General features: G+C 50.6%; 2 protein-coding genes across 9 annotated transcripts in view; one reads left to right on the top strand and one right to left on the bottom strand.

Moving 5' to 3' along the window:
- Positions 1-515, bottom strand: part of TBC1D2B (TBC1 domain family member 2B) — a 92,632-nt gene extending 92,117 nt beyond the window's left edge. Inside the window, exon 1 of one of the 2 annotated variants that reach the window (XM_045163783.1) lies at positions 111-515. In XM_045163783.1, coding sequence (XP_045019718.1) covers positions 111-467 — 357 coding nt within the window. In that variant the 5' untranslated portion in view covers positions 468-515. The remainder of the gene's footprint in view (positions 1-110) is intronic. The other variant, XM_025271172.3, reaches the window with a different exon arrangement.
- On the top strand, positions 214-24,653 carry SH2D7 (SH2 domain containing 7). Of its 7 annotated transcripts, XM_045163784.1 has the most exons (10): positions 214-350; positions 1,574-1,630; positions 6,738-6,869; positions 10,169-10,352; positions 11,184-11,341; positions 12,047-12,179; positions 15,889-15,978; positions 19,148-19,313; positions 19,587-19,772; positions 21,341-23,400. In XM_045163784.1, the coding sequence occupies exons 6-10, from the start codon at positions 12,073-12,075 to the stop codon at positions 22,130-22,132; spliced, it is 1,341 nt and encodes a 446-aa protein (XP_045019719.1). In that variant the 5' UTR covers positions 214-350; positions 1,574-1,630; positions 6,738-6,869; positions 10,169-10,352; positions 11,184-11,341; positions 12,047-12,072; the 3' UTR covers positions 22,133-23,400. The 7 variants fall into 7 exon arrangements, 6 of the variants coding, with proteins under 6 accessions (XP_045019719.1, XP_045019721.1, XP_045019722.1 ...); XM_045163786.1 differs by lacking the exon at positions 6,738-6,869 and having other exon boundaries at positions 11,184-12,179; XM_045163787.1 differs by lacking the exon at positions 15,889-15,978 and having other exon boundaries at positions 11,184-12,179.
- The last annotated feature ends 90 nt before the right edge of the window (positions 24,654-24,743 follow it).

The raw sequence follows: 24,743 nt of genomic DNA, 5'->3' as shown, positions 1-24,743 counted from the left end.
GCTGAGCTGGGTGCCAGGGGGCAGTCCCAAGGCTAAGCAGGGGAACCGCAGAAGGGCGTGCGCGCGCGTCCCCGGGAGGCAGGTGCTGGGCTGCAGGGGCGCGGTCCCACCTTGAGCACAGTGACGGCTCCCGCGCTGTGCACCTGGAAGTGAGCGGGCGGCTCCGCGCCGGGCTCGGCCGCCTCGTCGGGGCCCGAGTAGCTGAAGCAGGCGTCTGCGATGTCCAGGTGGCCGAGGGGCAGCGCGTCCTGCGGGCTCTTGAAGTAGTAGAGGTAGCAGCGGCGCGCGTCGAACACGAACCAGCGGTTGCGGTAGCCGCGCAGCGGGCCCTTACCGGACAGCTTCTGCAGGTAGCCGCACAGCCGCGCCGGCTCCCGCCCCGGCCCAGCCCCAGGCTCCGCCGCGGTCCCCGGGGCCGCGCCCTCGCCACCGCTGCCCTCCTCCCCGCGGGCCGCGGGCCCCGGCATTGCCAGCCAGCACGCCAACCGCCGGCGCCCGGGCCCCCAGCGCCTCGGCGCCACCGCCGCCGCCGCTGCCGCGCCCCCTCCCCTGAGCCCCGCCGCTCCGCACGGCTTGCGAGCGCGCAAAGCAGTCTGGGACTTGTAGTCCCACCCCCGCCCGCCCCCAGGAACGCCCGCTTCGACCCGGGGCTCTCCCGCAGGCACCCCAGAGGCAGGTCAGGTAGCATCACCGCCTGCCTTCTGTGCCTTTGTGTAACCTGGGCTCAAAACCCCCCGTTGCCAAGCTGAAACATTGTTCCGTTTCTTTATGGGAGTGTGAACTTGCAGTTCTCAAAAATCCATCAGTGTCCCCTTGAAATTGTACATTTCTCTCTATATAAATTATAACCTCAGTGCAAAACTTTGTTTTTAAATTTCTGCCCTGCCAGATTCATAGGCTAGTATTGCACAACCGAGAGAGCTTATTGCTTGGCGCCGAGTGGGTGCTCAGTAAATGTTTATAGAATTTGTGAATGAAAGCCAAAACTTTTCCCACCTCTCCAGACCTCAGTGGGTTCACGTTCTGAATTCAACAAATATGTACTGAGCCCCTTCTATGTGCCAAGTACAGTTCCAGATGCTGGAGGACAAGATAGTGAACAAGCTGCAAAATCATTCCCCTGCCCTCATGGAGATAATAGTCTAGTAAGGGAGAGAGAGGATACCCACATAAAAAGGCAGATAAAAGTATACTGTGTTGTCTACATGCCGGTGTTGTAACTTAGAAAAGGATTACCACTTAAATAGCCCTTATTGTTACCAGTGTTTTATATATTAGCTCATTTGAACTTTCACAGTAACCTCAAGAGGCAAGTGCCTTTGTTTCACAATAATGTAAGAGGAGGGCAGGAGGGTCAGGCTGCGTTTCAGAGGATCAGGGAGGCCCCACTGAGGAGGTGACCTGGAGCAGAGACCTAGATGACGTGAAGGAATGAGTCATGCAAGTTTGTGGGGGAAATGTGAATACTAAAGCTCACTTTACTTAATGAAAAAAGGAAGGTCATAGCAATATTTGTGAAAGGGCCAGATCAAAACAATATCTCACCTTCTTCGGTTTGCATGTTTTTACATAGGTGGAAAACGAACTTTCTGAGATGGATGGGACCCTGAATTAGACTGCTTACTTGGAGGTAGGTTGGAAGAGTGAGCTCACACAGCCAGCCAACCAGCTGTGGGCTCTGTTAGCTGGCCCTGTGTTACCCCACCTCTCCCCAGGCCTCTCAAGGATCTGCCTGGGTGGCCGTGGCAAGGGCGCCTCCATCTTAGCACCCTTTGGCTCTCTTTGAGTGCAATACCGCATCGAGTTAAAGACTGGACTGTGAATCCAGACTGATGGAATCTGTCTCCTAGCTCTGCTACTAACCAGTGGTGTGACTTTGGTTAAGTTATGTTACCTCCCTGAGCCTCAGTCTCGTCATCTATAAGATGGGGATAGTACGAGTAGTTACTTCCATTGTTCTTATAAAGATTACGAGATCATGTGAAAGTGCTTAACATGGCACCTAGCACAGTAAGCACTCAGCATATCGATTATTACTGTCGTACAGTTAGCACTGATATCCTCTGAAATCAGCAGATTCTGAGAGGGGGATCTCGCATCCCCAGTACATAGGAGGCCAGAGAATGCACTGCAGGAGTGGGATGGGCCACCCTCGAGAGTAAAGAAACTGTGTTTCATTTGTGCCTTGCCGTGATTAAGAGGGACTGTGATTTGTTGACTTGTGGGCTAGGAAGCCAGAGTAGGGTGTGACCAAGAAGTCCTATGGAAAGGGGAAGAGCTGGGAGAACTGGGTCTGTACAGCTACAGTACACAGCTACACAGGAGGTATACAGGAGGCCACAGGGCAGGAGCAGGTACAGCCCCCTCCATCCTCCGCTCTGACAGCGAGTTGGCCAAAAAGTAAGGATGGCCGTAGCCTGCTGTCACAGAGGACAGACTAAGCCCGTGGGGTATCTGGTGGAGGCAGATATCTGCTAGGCGCGAGGAAGGCGCCCTTCGCAGGTAGCAGGAGTGAGCCTCCTCACCCTGGGGCGTGGGTCTGGCCTGGCTGGCCGGGTCTCTGCAGCCCCTGGTAGAGCTGGAGTCTGTGCTTCTCAGTGGGCAAGCTGGCCTCAAGCCTGACCCTCCTGCACTTGAACTTCCACTCTCCCTGTCATTTTAACACGCTCGCAGGCCCTCTTTCTCATGGAGGCCATACTCCACATCATATCAAACATATTACAATGCCCCACATTCCACAGTAAAAATAGTCATAATATTTGCTCTAAAAATGTTTGAAGGAGTTTCTAGAATTATGCTCTGGAGAGTATCTATAAGGAATTCTTTTTAATATACATTTGGCTACTACATCTTGGCAGATGTCATGTCTGTGTGGGAATCCTGGCCGAGTGAGAAAAATCCAACATATAAATTGTTTTCAAAGGGAGGAACGTTTTTATGACATTTTAATGAAGTAGACATAATGTTACACTTTTCAGATATGTAATGAAATGTTTATTAATTTTGACTTTCCTCTTTTCCTGAGGTTTGCAGCTGGTACCTTTTTTTCTAGTCTACAGACATTTCCTAGGTCCCCTGAAAGTTGGCAGATCCAGGTGCCAGTACTGGTACTGGTACTGGTTTCGTCGCTAAGTCGTGTCTGACTCTTGTGACTCCATGAACTGTAGCCTGCCAGGCTTCTGTTTCCATGGGATTCTCCAGGCAAGAATACTGGAGTGGGTTGCCATTTCCTTCTCCAGGGGATCTTTCCCACCCAGGAATCGAACCTGAGTCTCCCGCATTGCGAGCAGAATCTTTACTCACTGAGCTACAAGGGAATCCCTGTGGTGCTGAGCCTACACTATCTAAAAACTCTATAAACTCTCCTGGCCCTTGCCAGGCCCAATATGGCCCTCTCTGAGGAGGCGCAGTTGCAAGCCCAGAGACCCCAGTGAGACAGGCAAAATGTGGAGGCCTCAAAACTGGGAGCAACATCTCAGCAGGGGCCTCTGGAGGGCCCCACATGTCTACAGAGCCAAGCAGAAGTGGCCCAAGCATTCCAAGGCTCCCGCACCAACCCCGACACCCTCTGGACTCTCCAGACTTCTCCCAGGCCCCTTGCCCTGTCAGTTCTCTCTGGGTCACCCTGGGATGCTGGTTATTTCATGAACAAACCCTGCATTGTCTCACCCCATCCCCCTCTGTTCCTAAAACTAAAAGCTGAAGGGCCTATATGGAGGACCTTCATCTCATCTCTCTTAGCAGCTCTCTCCAAATTCATTTTGGACAATTTTATATTTTATGTAAAATGCTAAACAAATGCAGCTTCATTTCCCCCCCTTTTCTAGCCAGATCATCCCCTCAAGGTCCTCCCACATGGTCATCCTGGGGCTGCCCCCGGTGGTTCCTAATTGCTTGGCACTCTTCCTCAATGGCTTATTGACATTTTTTAGTTTCCAGTCTTGTAGATTAAAGGTCAGTGTCCTATGGTCGGGGCTTCCCTGGTGGCTCAAGCAGTAAAGAATCCACCTGTGATACAGGAACCACAGGAGACTCGGGTTTGATCCTTGGGTCGGGAAGATCCCCTGGAGGAGGACATTGCAACCCACTCCAGTATTCTTGCCTGGAGAATCCCATGGGCAAAGGAGTCTGGCAGGCTACAGTCCATGGGGTTGCAAAGAGTCGGATACCACTGAAGCAACTTAGCATGCATACATGACCTGTGGTCAGACACCAGCTTTACACAGTCTGTGTGCTTGCCTGGTGTCCAGTACAGGCAAGCTTGGTGCCAGAAGGTCTGTCCTGCCTGTCCATGTGAGCCCCTGCCCCTCGAGCCTCTCAGGAACCCAGTGACCAGAAGGAAGTGGGCAACCCAGGAGGAAGTGGCTGCTGTTTACTGAAAAGAGGAAATTTGGGCAATGAACTTGCTCCCACATGGCCAGCCTCTGGGCAAACCCCGGGGGAACACAGAGCTAGTGACTCATCCTAGTCCAGTTTCCCTCGCAGGGAACAAGGTGAAAGGCCTCTAAGAAGCACCCAGCCACCCACCGCCTTTTTAATTCCCAGACCCCAGGGTATGGAGTTGGCTAAGACCCAAACCTGCCACAGAAGGAGCCCGCAGTCCTGTGGGGAGCCCAGAGAGAAAGTAGACCTTACCACCTGATATGCTGTGTGTCCTTTGGCATGTCTGTGCCCTCTCTGGGCTACAATTTCCCATCTGTTCCACGAGGGACTGGATGGCAAAGTGATCTGTAAGGGCCCTGCCCACCTGCTCTGAAATGTATCAGTAGCATAAGGCACAGCTGTGAGGGCCTTTGGTCATTCTCCCTACAGCTCCCCAGACCAGCAGAGGCTCTGTTTTGTTTTTTGAGCCTTCATGCTCAAAGGCCTCTTGATTCTTCCAGCTATTACAACAGACCTGACCCTTGCTTTTAGGACTCTGTCTTATCTTGCAAGCTTGGCCGCCTGCTCTGGTTAGTGCAAGCCTGACCACTTTGCCTCTCCCCTGGCCCTGCTGGAGAAGCTGTCCTGACACAAAGGGCACCCATGGAGGCCTTCTGTGCCTGAGGCAGAGAGGACCGGCAGAGATGGCGCCACTGCTTGGGGCTGGGGGACACAGTGCAGCTTTGGTGGGGCTTTGTTCAACCCAGAGAGCACCTGGAGGAAGTTGGCCTCTATGGGGAGGAAATTGGAGTTCATGGGTCAAGGCTGGGGTACTGCAGCTGTGAATGGGCTGAGCACCAGAGGGTGTGAGAAGGAACAGGGAGAGGCAGACCATCTTCAGAGTGGGGCTGAATTGACCACTGGGAGATGCCACCGCCACCACCCAGGGAGAGCGCTGGCTGAGTGCTTTCATACAGCTCAGCGCCACGCCACCTGCCCTGATAGAGGGTCAGTGGAGAAATGGATGAGGCGCTGGAAGCAGTGGCAGTGGGGGAGGGGGCTCCCAAATAAAGGAGGGGCTGTATGACATTGGGTGGATCTCCCAGCCACCCTGTGCCTCAGTTTCCTCATCTGTAGAACGGGACATAATGACCGCTTTACCTCCTAGAGCTGTTGCGAGGCTTAAACGAGATAAATGCAAAAGTGTTTGGCACCGTCCCTGACAAGTGGTAAGGCCTCAGAATGGTAGCTGATTTATTCAACGAACATCCCCAGCCCCTGCTCTTTGCTTCTGCCTGGTTTTGAGTGATGCTGAAACTCCGAAAAGGAGTGTGGGGGAGCTTCACAGAGAAGAGCCCCACCAGGGGACCCTGTCAGCCTGGATTTGCTATCTCCAGCTTCCAGGAAGCCTTGTTTCCCTACCAAATTGGCAGGCAAATCTAACACACCTGTGGTTCTCTTTCCTAGAGGGAAGGCATCTGGGATGCCTGCCAAACTCCCAGTCCCAAGGACAAGGGAGCCAGGACTCAGATAGGTAGAGGCCTGGATGCACTGGAGGGTGGGGTGGAAGGCTTGCAGGGGCTGGGTGCCAGGCAGCGGAGGTCCACATAGGCGTTACAGAGCCATACTGCCCAGGAAGCAGGGGAGGGCTGGATCCCCGGGAAGACAGTGGGGCTATAGCTACAGAGGTCCTGTCCTTTCCGGTCACTGTCCTGCTTCTGGGCCTTGCACTGCGCCCAGGACACTGTAAGCCTTTCTGCTTTCCCCATTCCTTTCCCAAGGGCCCTCTTGCCATCCCCTTCCCGGGACCCCCTATCCCTCAGCCAAACTTGAGCTCAGATTCTTCCTCCCTGCTTACACAAGCCCTGGGACTTCAGCCCTCACTGTGAGGCCCAGTCTGGGAGGTAAGGGCATTTTAACTGAAATCTTGAAGGGATGCTGTTCTAATGGTAGACGTATAGACATCATCTTGGTTGGGCAAAGGGGTCTCCAAAGGAGTTTAAAAGGTGCTTGTGCAGGGGGTCCAGTGGGTAAGACTCCGCACTCCCAACGCCCAGGGCCCAGCTTCATTCTTGGTTGAGGAACTGCATCCTACCTGCTGCAGTGAAGATTCCATGAGCCACAACTAAGACCCAGCACAGCCAAAATAAATAAATAATTAAAAAAAAAAAAAGGTGCTTGTGCAAGCGAAGCAATAAGGGACCTTGGAGCAGGGGTCCCCAACACCCCCAGGTGGTGCCTGTTAGGAACCCAAGCTGCACAGCAGGAGGTGAGTGGCTGGCAAGCTAGTGCAGCTTCATCTGCCTCTCCCATCGCTCCATTACCACCTGAACCATCCCCCTTAACTCCGACCGTGGAAAAACTGTCTTCCACAGAACTGTGCCCTGGTGCCAGAAAGGTTGGGGACCGCTGCCTTGGAGGGAAGGCCACTGTCTTGGAAGGAAGGTCCCAGAAGGCAATCAAGATGTGATACTGGGCAGTAAGGAGACCTGGAAGGAGCTAATTTGGTGAGAAGAGGAGAGCGTTTTCAGATTGGTTTTGTATTTTGGAGCTTGAATATATTAACAAAATATTAATCAATTTTGATTTAGTGCATTTTTTAGGTACTTACAGAGTTTGAGTAGCAAGGAAAGGAGCCCCAGGTAGGAGAAGGATCAAGAGCAAAGGCATAGAAGGTGGATGCAGCATATATGAGGAAGTGGGGTAGGACCCCCAGCTTCTGGTCTCGGCCCTGCCAGTGACTTACTCTTTGTCTCGAGCAGCCCATTTTCAGCCCTGAGTCTGTTTCCATCTTTACAGTGGGCACAAGTGGAGACAGTAATGCTGTCTCGTCTACCTGTTACAAAAGGGAAAGGCAATCACATATGTGTATTTGAAATGTTTGGCGCACAATAGGGGCTCAACATCGTTACCGAGCTCCGATGGGCCCCCGTTTCCCAGCAGTGAGGGGCAGCCCCGGATGTCTAAACTGGCAGGTGTGCCAGGACCCATGGCAGTCCCCTGGCCTCCAAGAAACTGTAGAACAAGCTTTCCAACATATGGTCCTCGGCTCCTGATCTTCTCAACAGGTTCCTGTATACCTGACTCTTCTTTAGTTCTCATGAGCAAATGGCACGTAATTCTGTAGCTTTTCATTTTTGCACAGGACTCAGAACTACTCACTGGTGAGGTCAGATAATATATAGAGAAACTAATTTACGTCTTGTTCTTGCTGCCAAAACTGAGAGGTACTGCTAATGGGGGAGACCCTCTGATCTGAGGGGTGGGTTTACTTTCCTCTGGGATTGTCAGGAGCCCACAGGCCCAGAGCAAGGATACTCTATGGAGTGGGACCTGCCAGTGTAGGAGACACAAGAGATGTGGGTTTGATCCCTGGGTCAGGAAGATCTTCTGGAGTAAGAAATGGCAACTCACTCCAGTATTCTTGTCCGGAGTCCATGGACAGAAGAACCTGGAAGCTACAGTCCATGGGCCTGCAAAGAGTTGGACACAACTGAGTGCACCTGCAAAGGTCCAGGGCACTTTGGAGTCTGCATCTCACTACATAGCACATAAATAAATATATACAAATATATATATAAATATAATGGCATAGTCACATTTTAAATTATATACAATATAATATTAACATCTTATAGTATATATATAAATATATAAATATAATCACATAGTCACATTTTAAATTGTATACACTATAATATTAACATTTTATATTATATATCATTATAGTATTAATATGACATGTATATATGACATAATATACTATATCTTATATACACAACATATATAATTTTTTTTACTTTGAACTCTTTTGGAAATGATTACTTTTATAATTTTGCTTTGGAATGATTTGGCTTTGAGAATTCATTTAATTGACAATTGGTAACAATCTGTTGGCAGTTTTCCTGCACACTTGGGGATTCTTCTGAGATTAAGACAATCTGACCTCCAAACCATTTTCAGATGTGGTGAAACTTTTATGAATACTGAATGAAGTTGACGCAACGATACACTGTATAGACATTTGCTTATACATTTGTTGTGATTTTGCAGCTTTCTTCTTTTGGATTTGGGAGCGAATACTGGTAGGGTTTTTTTGATGTTATTGTTTTTCAGGCCTCAGACATTTTAACCAGCCCTTGTAAAGTTCTCAGTTACCTGGCCATTGTCCTGTAACTATTACTAAAACAGAACTACCTGTTTGGTGGGATGATTGTACCGCCCTCCTACCCCAAGAGCCATGCTCTACACATGAGAAGATGAGCTTTCTCAGTAACGTCAAAGGGGCAAAAAAAGTCAAAGTAACATTGGTGACTTCTCTGGAGTAACATCGGCCCCCTCCCAGTTTTTCTTGCTAGCTGGGGGCCCCCAAATGACTGAGCTTGGATGTATTATCTATTTGTCTATTCATTTATTCAGTATTTCTTGAGTGTAAATGACTACAACTCCTAAAGAAGACAATTTGGCAACATCTATCAAAATGACAAATGCAAATACCCTTTTGATTGAGCCATCTCTTCTGAGAATGTGTTCATGGATGTACTCACCCTTGTGCTTAATCAAATCTGTATAAGGTTATCCACTGCTGCATTGTGGGAAATATAAAAACACTGGAAGCAACCCAAAGGATCGTCACTAGGGGATTGGTTACAAAAATGATGATGCAGCCATGTAGCTGTAACACGAAGAATGACATCCTTCTATGTATTCTTATGAAAGGAACTCTAAGATCTGTTACTAACGAGCTTTACAAAACAAAGTGCAGGACACTGCAGAGGATTCTACCCTTATATAACAAAGGGAGGAAAATAAGAATATACATATTTACTTGAATATGCATAAAGAAACCCAGAAAGAACATTCAAGAAATGAATTAAGAGTGGGTTTTTGTGGGAATGAGATGGCACTGGGTGGATGGGGTTTTAATGCCTGGAGAAAGAAGATTGTTAGGGATATCTTTTTTATACTTTTTATTATTTATTTGTTTTTATTTGTGGCTGCACTGGGTCTTTGTTGCTGCGTGTAGGCTTTCTCTAGTTGCAGTGAGTGGGGCTACTCTCTAATGGCAGTGTGTGGGCTTCTCGTTGTGGTGGCTTCTCTTGTTGCAGAGCATGGTCTCTAAAGCACGTGGCCTTAGTGGTTGTGATACATGGGCTTAGTTACCCCTCAGCACGTGGAATCTGCCTAGACCAGCGATGGAACACGTGTCCCCTGCATTGGCAGGCGGACTCCCAACCACTGGACCACCAGGGGAGTACTACACTTTTCATTTTTAAAAACCATGTGGATGTATTACACATTTGGATGATAATTTAAAATATACCTATGAGCATCTAACTATGCCAAACATGGTTCTAGGCACAGAATACAGTGGAGAATAAGGCAGACAGTCTGAGAAAAAAAGATATAGGGTCGTTCATTCTGCACTCCCTACTATTGTGGAACAAATTCTAATGGAATAACCAACTAAGGGGCACAAAAATGCAGTGTTCATAAAGTAAAGCAAACCTATGACTAAAATGTGCTGAAAAGCCCCTTTGGCATTCTGCATGGAGGCTGGCTGCCAGCAGCACTTGGTCGTGTGCTGGGTTCCCACAGCACAGGCTCAACGAAGGAGGAGTGGAAGCGGCCGTGCTGGGGTGCTGGCCATACTCAGCCTCGGTCAAAGGGACTGGAAAGACGCTGCCTCTGAGCACCTTTCTGGAGAAGTCTGAGAGCTTTCCGCCTGAGAAGGCACAGTGGACTGAGCACCCTGGGGACAGAGGTAATTTACTGGATAATCAGTTACCATCTATTTGTCCTACAGCAGAAGCACGGCCTTGATGGAGAACCCAGGAGAAGGAAGTTTTGATGAGACAGACAGAGAATTCTGGGGACTTCCCAGTGGGGAGATGACTTGGAGCTGGGGCTGATGATTATTGCTTGTGCCCCGTGCCTCCCAGCCTCTCCTCTGCGTTGGATCAGCTCACGGGATCCCCAAACCCTGCTAGGTGCGTACTTTTTATGAGTACTTTTTATCCCTTTCATTTTTACTGATGAGAAACTGAGACACACGGAGATTAAGTACCTCCCTCAAAGTCACCAAGCCAGCAAATGGGGGAACCAGGATTGTAAGTTGCTTAGTCTGGCTGCAAAAGCCTGAATCTTCTCAGTTCCTCTTCCTACACCTCTGGGCACCCAGGGATGGAGAAACAGGGTGGGCATTCTGGAGTCTTCTCTCCGTCCCAGGGCCCAGCCCCCAGCAGGTGAGCATGGCCATGAACCGAACAGTGGGTTATGGAGTGCATTCAAGGAAAACCAACCCCTCAGTCTTTCACAGAGCTCACTTGATGCCCCCAAACCTGGCCTCACCTCCTCCTCACCCCCATTTCCTCTGAGTGTAAAAATAGACTCCCCTTTATTTGCCTGCCTTTGGAATCTTCATATCTGGCCCGCAGCCGTCCTGGGCTCCCCCTTCCCCTACACAAAACCTTTGTCGCCTTATGCAAATAGCCAAGTTCTGCTCATAAAAGTACCCCACCTAAGAGGGAGCTGGAGAGATAACACCTCATGGAAAATTACAGAAACACATTTCTTTGTATTTGAATACTTCCAGGACTTTGTGTTGGCAGCAAACCAACTCTGGGTCTAACCCCAGTTTCCTTGGCCTTTTTTGGGCCGTGGATCTCTCTGGTATCTGATGAAGTTCATGAACTTTTTCTCAGAATAATATTTTTAAATGCATGAAATAAAATACATAGAATCACAATGGAAATCAATCATATTGAAATAAAGTTATTCAAAAATCTGTGATGTAGTAATACAGTGTGCTTCTCTTTTAGCATGTTAAAGAACAAGATCCGGCTTTGGGCTTAGTTATTTTGACGTAATGGTGAACAAAATCAATATCTGAAGATGTCTGCCTCAGCTGTAACGTGATATGAGAATATCTGTAATTTCCATTGGTGACCAAGTCACAAGTTCTATGAACACTAATAAGGTTTGTTCTCCACGCTCGTCACGGAAGGAAATGCTGAATTTCAGTTAGAGATTGGGGAAGATAAAGATGTAATCCACCCCTGTTCCTCCCCCACCTCAACTTAGGAAATTCCAGTCCTTGCCAGTTTGGGCCTATGATTTCCACTGTGACCCCAGTGTATCCCTGGCTTACAGCTGTGACCGGAAGACAGTTTCACAAGTACATGAATCCCTCCAGGATCCCTTGGCTGGAGTTGACTCCTCTCTGTCAAGGCTGGAAATTGTTTATAAAAGTGGTGTTCCCAGTAGCTGACCCTGGGGATCTTTGCTGTGTGCCTGTGGGCCTATCCCATGTAAAGAGCATGACCTGCAATAGCTCACTCCATTGACAGGTGAGGCAAGTAGATGCCTTGCAGCCCTGTTCACAGATGTGAGAAATGAGCCTCAGAGACGGGGAATAAGCTGTTCAGGTGGAGGTTGCAAGTGTGTGGCATGCCCTGGCCTTTCCTCTAAGTTGTATGTATTACATACTTGCCATCGATCCCTTTATCTTGATTTGAGGTGACCGTGGTGAAATTGTAATAATAATAGTAATAATGAAAATAATTACCAATGGGAGGGCCCACTGTATTTTAGAGTCATTACATCATCATCAGAGCTGATCCTAATAGCTTGTGTTCCAAACTCTGTTCTAAGGACATAACTCATCTTACCGTCCAAACAACAGGTCATGTTCTTGTCCCTGTTTCAAAGATGACGACACTGAAGGCCAGAAAAATTAAGTCATTTCCTCAAGGTCCCATAGCTGGTCAGCTGAGATTGGAACCAAGGAAATATGACTGCAGCATCCTCATTTTTCAGTAAGTGAGCTGTTTTGTTGAAGTAGAACATATACATAGAAAAATGCATAGGTCATGAGCCCAGAGCTCAATGAATTTTCACAGAGTGAATACATTTACCTAACACCACCCGGATCAGGAAATAAAACATGATCACCACCTGGCAGCCCCTCATCCCTTCCTTATCATATGCTCCCCAAGGCAAACAGTACCCTAACTTCTATTGTTATTTGTCAGTTCTACCAGTTTTTGAGTTTATACATACATTCCCTCATTCTTAAGCAAAGTGAAAGTGAAAGAGGAGAGTGAAAAAGCTGGCTTAAAACTCAATATTCAAAAAACGAAGATCATGGCATCTGGCCCCATCACTTCATAGCAAATGGATGGGGAAACAATGGAAACAGTGAAAGTGTTTATTTTCTTGGGCTCCAAAATCACTGCAGATGGTGGCTGCAGCCATGAAATTAAAAGACACTTGCTCCTTGGGAGAAAAGCTTGACAAACCTAGATAGCATATCAAAAAGCAGAGACGTTACTTTGCCAACAAAGGTCCACCTAGAGAAAGCTATGGTTTTTCCAGTAGTCATGTATGGATGTGAGAGTTGGACTATAAAGAAAGCTGAGCGCCAAAGAATTGATGCTTTTGAACTGCGGTGTTGGAGGAGATGCTTGAGAGTCCCTTGGACTGCAAGGAGATCCAACCAGTCAATCCTAAAGGAAATCAGTCCTGAATATTCATTGGAAGGACTGATGCTAAAGCTGAAGCGCCAATACTTTGGCCACCTGATGCGAAGAACTGACTCATTTGAAAAGACCCTGATGATGGGAAAGATTGAAGGCAGGAGAAGAAGGGGATGACAGAGGATGAGATGGTTGGATGGCATCACCGACTCGATGGACATGAGTTTGAGCAAGCTCCAGGAGCTGGTGATGGACAGGGAAGCCTGGTGTGCTACAGTCCATGGGTCGCAAAGAGTTGGACACGACTGAATGACTGAACTTATTCTTAACCATTGTGCTATCTCCTTTAGTTGTCATAATGGCCCTAGAGTCTAGAAAGTAGCTTTTTAAAAATCATTCCCATTCTACACATGAAAAAACTGAGCTATGTGCAGCCACTTAGTAACTGCCTTCAGGCCGCGGCCAGTATAATGATTCTAACCCAGGTCCTTGGGGCTGGCTCGCTGCAACATCCCCTGCCTCCCCGTCACCCAAGCCTGGATTTCTGCTATGAAACTCGGAAGCGCATTAAAAGTTCAGGGATGTTTGCATGAACAAATATCCCGGGCCCTACCTGGTTCACTGCTTCCTCTCAAAGGCCTTATGGCAGCCCTGCTAGGGGATCAGAGGGCAGAGGCCCACTTCCTAGTCTTTGCACTTGCTTCTCTCTCTTCTGGGAGAAGCATCTCTTCCCCAGCCACCAGCCTGGCCTCCTCCTTTGCTGCTCCAGTGGCATCTTCTGGACAAGGCTTCCCCCAACCCTGACCCCCATCTAAATAACACACCCATTCATCTTCTTCCTCTCTTTCTTGGAGTGCTTATTACACTTGGTGCCATATTCTACATATGTATTTGTCTATTGCCTATATCCTTCCACTAGAATGTATGTGCCACAAGGCAAAATGCTCTTTGGAGTACTGCTTTATTCCCAGGACCCACGAGTATGTGGCACACAGTAGACAATAAAGCTTGAGTGGAAGGAGAAATTCACCAGCACGGAACTTCACCAAAATGCAAGTGGCCTCCATGGAGGAAGGACAAGTAGAATTTAAATTCCCCACTTTGCTAAGAGTGGCAGTGCCTGGCCCTTAGCCAGAGTCTGGTCTTTAGCCGAGACAAAGACCGGAGGTTGGGGGAAGGGGCCAAACCCAGTGCTGCGCCTCATCTGTTAGCCAGGAAGTCAGAGATACCCCCCCACCCCAGGCCTCTCTAGCTGCTAATGTGACCCTCCCCCAGCGTCCCCAGCCAGCCAAGGTGCCCCACCTCAGAGCATCAGAGAGGGGAACCAGCCCACACATTGTCAGAGGTGACAATGGGGCTCCTGTGTGCCGTGGGCGGTTGGAGAGGGCATGGACTCAGGCAAATGAGGCGTCAGTCCATCGGGCGCACACAGATATAGAGGCGTGCGGGTGGCCTGGGCTCGGCTTCCACCTCAGTGCTCACCAGAATGGAGGCCCACCTTAGGCAGCTCAGCCTGGGCAGGGGGCCCAAGGGGGCTGGGGACAGACAGGCCCTGGCTGAGCTGCAGGAGCTGGCCCTGAGCTGGTTCATGGAGACGCAAGCCCCCCTCATTCTGCAGAATGGAGTCCTGCCCCCCTGGTTTCACGGATTCATCACCCGCAAGTAAGGCTGCCCCTGTCCACACACCCAGCATGGCCGATAGCCCCTCAGGGCCAAAAAAATAGTCTGGGACCAGATTGGTCCCTGCCTTCTCCATGGGGGAGGCAGGGACCCCAGGAGGTGGTGGGTGGGGAAGCAGATTTAGGAGCACCAAGTTCTCTGACGGCTGCTTCTGTGGGCAAGGTGGGTGAAGGCATTGGCCCCCCACTATGAGTTTGCTGGGGCTGCCAGGTTGCCAGAAAAACAGAGGCAGGGGGGTGGGGGCGGCAGGCTGGATCAGAATGCATTCAGACCAGCTCTGAATATCTTGACGAATTACTAGGGGTGCTGTTTCATTTATCATCCAAAGCAGAACACTATTAGTAAGTGGAGAATTTACTAGGAGACCTGTTTTAAGTGGGAACTGTCCCAGGCATATACAGTTACTCTAGGAATAAATGCCAAAATGTGGGGGCTGGCTTTCTGATTGGGGTGGGTCTCCAAGCTGCCAAAGCACTTGCTGAAGGAATGACAAATGCAGCCAGCCTTTGGGCCCTCCCGGCCCAGCACTTAGCATTGAACCAGGGCCAGCTTCACCGGCATCAACTCGTGTTGTAACACGGGGCCCTTTGCTCAGAAGGGCCCTATTCTTGGCTGAATACACTGCAGTCCCCATGTTGAAATTCTTTTTTACTGAGAGGCTCCAGGTTTTCATTTAGTACCGAACTCTGCAAAAGTTGTAGTTGATCCTGCATAGAGCAGGCACTCAGTATTTGGTGAATAAGTGGGTGAGGAACTATTTGGTCTATGTACTGCCAAATCAGAAGACAGCTGGAATTTTCCACCATGCCTCCAGAATACTTGGCATTATTTAGCAGTATCCATAGCTGCCTGGGGTTGAAGGGGATGTGCAAGGGAGGAAGATGAGAACCTAAGAGTTGCTATCATGGTCAGCCTCCAGATATAATAGCACCTTCTCCCTGCAGAAACTCTTGTGCAGTACACATCCTGCACAAGTGTGCAGCAATTGTACACATTGCTGTATGCAGCAATCCTGAGGCAAAGAGCCACAAAACTGAAAATCTCCAGCTATATGGAATCCCTCTTGCTATAGGGCCATTCAGGTGGAGGGCGGTGGCTCTTGTGCCCACTGGTGAGGCTTTAAGTGGAGCAATGTATGTGACTTCAGGACTCCAACCCAGCGCCAGACTGAGTCTTGAATTTGCTTGACTGAGCCCAGACCGGCCACAGAACCAGCCGAAATACTGAGGGAGTTCTCTATAAAGGTCTGGAGGTCTGTGCTCTGGGTCTGGGGCATGGCCCGCAGGGACTCTGAGGCGGGTCTGACTTAGGCTACTCCTGCTGCTGTTGGGGGTGCCCAGCCCTGGCTAATGGCATGTCCTCTGCCCAGGCAGACAGAGCAGCTGCTTGGGGACAAAGCTCTTGGCTCCTTCCTCATCCGCCTCAGTGACCGGGCCACCGGCTACATCTTGTCCTACAGGTAAGAGAGGAAGCCCTCTGCAAAGGGCAGGCAGGCAGGCTCTGGCTCCCACAAGCCAGCCTTGCAGATAAGCTCCGAGTCTCCACCAGCCCACACTGCTGGGATTTCCCCAGGCCCTCACTCCCTGACTCCCTCACTCATCCACCATGTCCATCAGGCATGCTGAGCAGCGCCAGCCATACACTAGGAGAAGCCTCTGCCTTCAAGGTGGTGAGTCAGAGGGGCGGGCAGGGGAGAACCTCCTCCTGATGGAAGACTGGGGAAGGTTCACAGAGGTGAACTTTGAGTCCAGGATAGAAGGAAGAAAGCAACTTGCTGGGCAGGAAAGGAGGTGTGATTGGGGTTTAGGAAGGCATTTCCAGTAGATTAAACTGCATGTGCAAAAGAAGAGAGACAAAGCAGACTAAGGTGTTGGGGAGTTGCTGGGTGCAGAAGGATGCATGGTCCCAGTGGAGCAGTGCCTGGAGAGGAGGGCAGGGGGCAGCTCAGGATAGCCTTGGATGCTGGGCTGTGTCCATAGACAGTGATGGGTCATCGGGTCAGACTTAGGTTTTGCAAGGAACCTGCAGGCAGCCTATGGAAGGAGGACTCAAGACAGATACTGGGGGCAGTGGGGACCACAGAGGGGTGAGGTCTGGGCTCGATGATTAAATCTAGACTAGTGTAAGGCAGTGGTCCTAGAGATGAGGAGACAAGATAGGCAGGATGAAGTCAGAAGTGGTGATGTCAGAGCCTGACCCAAGAGTAGGTTGCGAGGGGGAAGGCAGAAAAAGAAAGAAGTTCCCCCCACCACCAATCCCCAGTTAGGGAGGGAGGCAGACTGGGGCTCCAGGGAAACTCTCAAAGGTCTCAGATTCAGATTCAGATTCAAAATTATCATCTGTTCTGACTGTCCCAGTTCAAATCCTGACTTTGAGCAAGTTGCTTTGCCTCTCTGCACCCATGTTTCCTCATCTGTAAAATGGTAATATTGCAGGATTTACTTCATAGAATTGTTGAATGGGTTTGATGAGTTTAGACCTTTAAAAGTGCTGGTACAGTCTCCAGAACATAGTAAATAAATAAATGTTACTAGTTACTAAAATAGTTATTGTTATTCTGAGTCCCTGATACAGTTCTCAGCATTTTGAAATATACAAACTCAGCAGTTTTCAATGTCTTTTCAACATCAGGGCTTTTTTTTTTTTATTATTATTCAAACATGATCTTGGGTGGAATGCCAACTCATTAAAGAGATAAAAGTGGGGTTCCTCACAGATACACAAATAGACCAACAAATCCAGAAACAGCCCCCCACATTTGGTTTACCTGATTTGTAACAAATGTCCACTGTAGTTCAGGGGTGAGGGATGGGGGTAGGCTGGTCTTTTCAATAAGTGGTGTGGGAGTAATTGGATATCCAAATGGAAAAAGATGACCCCCACCTCACATCATACACAAAATTTAAATAATTCTAGATGGATCATGAACTCAAGTGAGAACAGCAAAACAATACACTTATAAAGGAAAACATGGGAAACGTTTTTCATGATCTTGTGGTAGGCAAAGATTTCTTTAACAAGACCCCAAAGTACTGACAGAGAAGCTTAACAATTGAGTTTCTTAAAATTGAGAACTCTTATTAATCAAAAGATACCATTCTGTGAATAAAAGGACAAGCCACAGTGCCAGAGAGGTTTTGTATTGTAATACATACACCTAATAAAGGATTCATATTGAGAATATATGAAGAAGTCCTGCAAATCAGTAAGGCAAAGACAACACAGGCAAAATAGAGGCACTTCAAAAAGAGTGTCCAAAAAGGACAGTTCAGCAGCTTTAGTGATCAGGGAAATAGAAACTAAAACCACAGTGAACTGCTGGTTACAGCAGAAAGAGGCTACGAAACAGTTTGTGAAGACACGGAGCAACTCTAACTCTCATACTTGGCAACAACTTTAGAAAACAATTTGGCATACTACTAAAGCTAAGCAAAAGTGTATTCCGGACCCACCAACTCTCTGTCCTGGGATATTCTCAACACTAGTGAATACATGTATTCAGCAAAAAGCCATGTACAAGAATGTTCAGAGTAACTTCATTTATAACAGCCCAGATGTGGAAATAACCTAAATGTCCATCAGCAGAATGGATACATTGTGGATATTTAAATTAAACGGAATACTACCTATCAGTGGGGGAAAAAAGAAGCTAATTCTACATGGACATGAAAAAATATATATGGTTCTATTTATGTGAATTTCCATAATGAGTAAAACTGATCTGTGACGATGGGGGTCAGGGTCATGGCTACTCTGGAAGGGGCCATAAGGGAGTCTTCTGGGGAGCTGGAAATATTGTCCGTTTTCCTCTAGGTGGTGGTTACATGGGAAATACATTGAGCGGCACAATTAGAATGTGTGCCTTCACTGTGTTTCCCCTTATTGTTTAGTTACTAAGTAGTGTCTGCCTCTCTGTGAGCCCACGGACATTTTTGGGACCCCATGCAACCCCGCCGGGCTCCTCTGTCCATGGGATTTCCCAGGCAAGAATACTGGAGTAGGTTGCCGTTTCCTCCTCTGGGGGATCTTCCCCACCTAGGGATTGAACCTGCAGTCTCCTGCATTAGAAGGCAGATTCTTTATCACTGAGCCACCAGGGAAGCCCAATACTCTTCCATAAAAAAGGAAAATGAAGAGAGTGGGACTTTACAGGCTGGGGGAGATGGGAGCTGGAATTCCATCTTTTCCACGTGGCTGGAATTCAGGTGAGGGGAGTGAGGCCGAGGTGTGCAAGTGTGGGGTCGGACCTCATCTTTAAGACAGAGGTTTTACTCATCATGGATATTTTGGTATTAATTTTGACTTTCTAAAATATTGCATTATCAGTTGTCCTGATTACTGAATTTGTGTCATCCCTTTACATCTTGCATCCAAGCCCCAAGCTGAGTGCCTCACTTCCCCTGCCCTTTCCTCCCTGACTGGTGCTGCAGGGGAAGGGGGGTGGGGGGCATGGAGGGGGAGGTGGGGTGGAACGCCACTCCCCAGCTCCCCATCACCTGCAAGGCTGCGCTTGTTGGATGTCAAGTCCTACTTTGCAGAGGGCACGTCAAGGCCCCAGAGGACAGCGTGGCCCCGGGTCAGCCCCGGCCCTGGGCCAAGGCACAGCTGCCGTTGTCCTTGTGTTGCAGGGGCAGTGACCGCTGCCGGCATTTTGCCATCAGCCAGCTCCAAAACCGGCGTTGCCTCATCTCAGGGGACACCCAGAGCCACGGCACGCTGGCGGAACTCGTGCGCCATTACCAGGAGGTGCAGTTTGAGCCCTTCGGGGAGACCCTGTCTGCTGCCTGCCCCCGGGTAGGTACCCCTCTTCCTGGGGGGGTGGGGGCTGGGGCAGAGTGCACAGGCCAGGGGTGTCCACCACTGGACCACATGCCTTTCTTTGCCTTCTCTATTTCCTGCCACCCACAGGCACTCAGTGCGGGGTCCTGGGAGAAGGAGACAGCGTTCTAGCTGAGGTCTGGGACCTGGTGGGGATGTTTCTGGCTCTGGCCAGCAGTCTCTGGCAGGAGGCTAGAGGCCAGCCAGGGGTATATGACCACACACTTGCTGTGTCTCCACCACCCCCAGATGGAGGACAATGATCTCTATGACGCCATCACCCTGGGCCTCCACCAAACTGATCCTATCCTGGAACACCCACCAGAGAAGGCCAGCAGCCCCCTTGCCTCTCCAAAGCACCAGGCCTCCTCCCTCCACAAAAGGAGGAGCTTGGATGCAAGTCCCCGGAATCTCTCCGAGGAAGAAAGCATGGAGGTGAGAAGGATTCTGGGCCACTGAGGGTCAGGGTTGCTAGACCAGGAATGTGGGTGCCACGCCCACAGTCAGGCCTGGAGCGGCCACCGCAGCCAGCCCCTCAGGCTGAGGAGGCTGACTGCCAGGCCCTCTGGGAGAGGAGCGGCCCAGTTTGGAATCACCCAGTGGTTCACCCATGCCTGCCTCTGCTAGCTGGATTTGGTTCAAACCTTGGCTTGGCCTTTCTGGCTGAGTGACTTTGGTCAAGTCACATAACCTCTCTGAGTCTCAGTTTACCAACCCTGAGATTCCACCGAGGCTTGAATGAGGGAACGGATGTACAATGTCTGAAAAAATCCCTTTGTAAACTATAGAGTGGAGTGCCTGTGAGCCAATACTTTATTGTCTGTAGCACCTTTGCAGGAGGGACTCATGGAGACTTTTTTTAAAATGTATATCAGATCACAGAATGTCGAGAGCTTCTCCTCTTGTTTAAAATAAAATCTGAAAGCTTCACCAGGGTTCACAAGAGCCTCTTCAGGTGCCCTTGCTCTCTCTCCTCCTTCTTCACTTTTCTGGATCTTCCTTAAACACACCAGCCTTGTTCCCACCTCAGGGCCTTTGCACTTGCTGACCCACTGCCTGGAATACTCTTCCCACCAGATACCCACATGGCTGCTACTCTCGCTGCATGCCATTCTCTGCTTAAATGCCCTCTCCTCAGAAAGGACCGCCTAAGCTATGGAAAATATCCCCTCTCCCACCTGCCATTGTCCCAATCCCATTCCTCAGCTTTGTTCTTCTTCATAGTACTGATCATGAGCTGACAGTACATTATGTTGTGATACAGTATAATACGGGTGCTTCCCAGGTGGCACACTGGTAAAAAATCCACCTGCTGATGCAGGAGACACAAGAGATGCCAGTTCGATCCCTGGGACAGGAATATCCTCTGGAGAAGGATATGGCAGCCCACTCCAGTATTCTTGCTGGAAAAACCTGATAGGCAGAGGAGCCTGGTGGACTACAGTCCATAGGGTTGCAGAGTCGGACACAACTGAGTGACTGAGCATGCATGCTATTATATCATGTATTACATCAACCACATTAAACAAAAACAGAGTAGTATGTTGTCTATCTCCAGGTTAGAATGTAAACTCCCAAGAGGTCTTGCTCACTATGGAGCCCTTGACACCTGGGACAGTGTCTACACAGTTCTTACTATTTGTTGAATAAATACACAATTGATGGACTTGAGCGTGACCTATTCTGCAGGTGAAGGGAGCAGTAAGTAGGTGAATGCAGGGGTCTCTCTGAGGGGCAGGGGGGAGAGGAGCAGAACAGAATGATCTCCGGTGGGAGATAGAGCTCACGGCCTCTGACCTTGAATGCCAATGTAAGGACCATACTCAGGAGTCCTAGAACATGAAGCTGGCAAGGACCCCGAATGTCCACCAACCCCTGCACATAACGGCCTCAGGTAAATGAGTCCAAGGCCAGGGGCCTCAGGTTCTCTGAGAAAGCTTCATTTTAGCTGAGAGCAGCCTGGTGGCAGGGTAACCTTTCAGAAGTTCTGTTCCTCTCTCCAGGCCCCTGTCAAGGTGCCCCCGCTCCCGGAGAGGAGAGGTTCCCTTCTGAGCAACTCTTTTGGAGGCTCCAACGACATCATCTATGCAGACCTGAGAAAGATGAACCAGGCCCGGCTATGCCTGGGCACAGATATATCCAGCCGGCAGAGGCCAGTTCCAGGTGGCAGCCAGGCCTGTTCTCCAGGCAAGGAGGCCCAGAGGAGACCTTCAGACGGAAGCCAGAACAAGCCTGATGGCCCAGGAGCTGCCCTCTCTGGGGTGAGCCCAGACCAGGGCCCTAGGGTGTCTCCCATTTCTTGGGGCCTCCTCCTGCCGTCCAGCTCTGAGGCCTCGGGACCCTCAGGGGCTACCTGGAGCCAGGGGTCTCCAAAACTGAGCCGTGGGGCCCAGCCCTGCTCCCAGAGCAGTTGTGCAGACACCTACGAGTCCATCTGGACAGAAGGCATCCCCGAGGACGCCAGGGATGTGCCACGCCGAGAAGACGGCAATGCCCATGAGCAGATTGCAGTCTGCTGGGGGAGCCCGGCCAGGACCCCCTATCCTGGGATGGGCCCTACATACAGCAAGCTTTCAGGGTTCACAGACTGTGGTTATGAGAGGATCTCAGAGGTCCCGGAGCTCCCAGAGCCCAGACACACCTATGAACAAATCCCAGGAGCAAGTAGCCAGGAGCAAGGAGGCTGGACAGACACACAAATCCAAGCAGCCAGGAGCAAGGAAGCCGGACGGACACACAAGGTGGGCTCCAGGGTGGGGCGGGGTGGCTGCCAGCCAGCAGAGAGCTACTGGTGAATGAGGGAACCTGTGGCCCTCAAACACGGGTGGGTCAGGTCAGCACCACACCCAGAACTGCCCAGCCCCGACTTCTGCTTGGAGAAGGTGGAGAGGAAGAGGTTAGATTTGGATGTAAGATAGGAACTTTCAGGCCCTTCTGAAGTCTTTCTCTGGGGCAGGACTCCTGCCACTGCAGGGGTCTCAGAGCCTCAGAGAGGTGGACAAGGACCCTGGCTCCAGGTTTGACTTGCCTTGTCCCTTTTCATGACTCAGGCACTCCCTACCCATGTGCCTTTGGGCAAAATAGTTTCCCATGCAACTAAGATCATCAGATTCAGCAAGATAAAATACAACACACCCAGTTAATCTGAATTTCAGATAAACAATGAGTAATGTTTTTTTAGCATAGTTACCAGTACTGCTATTATTCCTTATTTATCTGAAGTTCAAACTTAGCTGGGCATCCTGTACTCTTATTTAGCATCTACCCAGGATCTGGCTCCATTTCCTCATCTGTAAAATGGGCTGGTCCTGTGCTGTGTCCAGGGGTGGCTGCCCAGGAGATGATGCTAGCCATCCCCATGTGCTCAGGATACAGCCCAGAGACAGCTGTCAAAGGATAACTGTTATTCCTGGGGGTTTCTAAGAAAGGAGAAAGGGGGAAGCAAAGACCAGGAGGATGGAGGGAGGGGGTCAGAGTTCCCAGGGAGGCAGAGGAGCCCTGCTGAGGGTTCACCCCAGTGTGCTTGCCTGTACCTGGAGCCCATGAGCCATGTGACCCCCTCCCCGAGGTGGCAGCCTCAGATCTCCAGCATGTGCAGACCTCCTCTCCTGGCCTGAACAGTAAGACCCTGAGCTCGCAGATGAAAGGCCTTCACCAGAAGCTCTGCCAACTCCCCCCTCGGGGCAAGGTTGTACCCACACACCCCAGGACAGGGAACTCCCCTGGTTCAAGACAGCCTCTGAGATCCTGACTCTCAGGACCACAGATCCTGCCTGTGGACAGTCTTTCTAAGAACTACATAAGCTACATCCCCCATCTGCTCCTCCTCCAGCTGCAAAGTCCTTCTGGGTCCTGAAGGCATCACATACACCACCCCCCCCATCCTACCTAGGGCGTGGCTGAGGCAGAGAGGGCTGGGGTGGGGACCCCCGGAGACCCAGTGAAGGAAGGGGGGCGAGAGAGAGCAAGTCCTTCATCCAAACCAGAGGGCTGGGGTTTCTGGCACTGTGAGGGGCTGTGGAGCAACTAGCCATCTGCATTCCAACCTGGTCTTTCTCTGGCCTTGGCCTCAGCTCCCAGTCCCTGTAGAGGGACCCTCTGAGCCTGGGTCTCCCTGCCCTGTCCCAGGACCCAGGCTCCAGCATCCTGTCCTTCCTTGCAGCCTGACAAGCTCCGGAGGATCTTCTTCACAGACAAGAAGCACAAACCCTGAGGAGGCCTGGCTTCCAGCGGCCCACCAGCGGGTTTCCTGGGCCCGGGGCCACACCAGAGGTTATTGGGAAGCTCTCAGCTTGCTTGAAGGCACCCCTTGGACCCTCAAACCCAACCAGTCTGCTCTGAAACCAAGCTCCAAGACAGCCTAGGTGCCCACCAGCGACAGGGTGGGAGGGGACCTTCCAGTCTCCTGCTGCTCAGGACTGAGTCCCACTCCCCACCCCTGGGCCTCCCACCCATCCAGAGGAAGTCACAGCCTGAGAGGAGGTGGGAGGGCAGCCAAAGGCAGGGGTGAGCACCCCCTGCTTCCAAGATGAGCAGGCTGGGGAGGTCCTGGACGATTGATGGAGCTGGCCTCCCACCACTGAACACTTACTGAGCACGGGACAGGCCCTGTGGCATGGCTGGCATTTTCTTAGCTGAGTGATGTTGTACAGTTGCTCCAGAGACCAAAACTAGTCCCCCTCATTGTGGCCCTAGCAGAGAGCGGGGGGTGGGAAGTAGCAGCAGAGTGCCACCTGAGGGGATGGTTCTGACCCTGGGGCAGCTGAGCTCCTGGGGGCCATCCCCTCTGCCCCTCTCCACCCCCACCTTTATGCAGGCCTCATAATGCAAGCTAAGCAGACCTTGGTCTGACCCTTTTGCTGCAGATGAGTGGGCGGCGTGGGGGGCGGGGAGGGACAGAGACCCAGAGAGGAGCAGCAACCTGCCTGAGGCTGCACAGTCAGCCAGCCTGGGCACTGCTGGGCAGTGTCTGGAGTCAGCCCGTGGGTGCTTGCTGGCCTCCGTATATGACCAGGTCACCCTCATCTGTGCTCTGCCTCCAGCCAGTGATGGCCTTTAGGGGTGGCTCTCAGACCCCTCCTAACGCAGGCCCAAACCTGGCCGGCCGCCCGGGCTCAGCCTGGGCACTGCTGGGTGGTTTCTGGAGCCAGCCAGTGGGCGCCCGCCAGCCATCCCTATGTGACTGGTCACCATGGACCTAGCCCCATGCCTGATACAAACGTTCACTGGAATGGCTCTCACTATGAGGGACGTGGAGATGATTTTTCACCCAACATCGGCTCTTCGTGGAGCTCCCTAGGATCTGGGGCACAGATATGTCTTCTCCCAAGGACACAAGCACTGAAATAAAGTTGGTGCCGAACGTGGGAAGGCAGCGCTTAACCTTAAGAGGTGAGGTGCTCATGG

Source organism: Bubalus bubalis, chromosome 20 (assembly GCF_019923935.1).
Source record: "Bubalus bubalis isolate 160015118507 breed Murrah chromosome 20, NDDB_SH_1, whole genome shotgun sequence".
Taxonomy (NCBI): domain Eukaryota; kingdom Metazoa; phylum Chordata; class Mammalia; order Artiodactyla; family Bovidae; genus Bubalus; species Bubalus bubalis.
This window is presented reverse-complemented; position numbering and strand designations above follow the sequence as displayed.

What these genes read in the sequence shown, in the direction of transcription:
- SH2D7 (XM_044933025.1), top strand. Translation starts at nt 14,326, where the DNA reads ATGGAGGCCCACCTTAGGCAGCTCAGCCTGGGCAGGGGGCCCAAGGGG. An exon ending in TGTCTGCTGCCTGCCCCCGG is followed by an intron (nt 19,314 to 19,586) that starts GTAGGTACCCCT and finishes CACCACCCCCAG; the next exon opens with ATGGAGGACAATGATCTCTA. An exon ending in CCGAGGAAGAAAGCATGGAG is followed by an intron (nt 19,773 to 21,340) that starts GTGAGAAGGATT and finishes TCCTCTCTCCAG; the next exon opens with GCCCCTGTCAAGGTGCCCCC.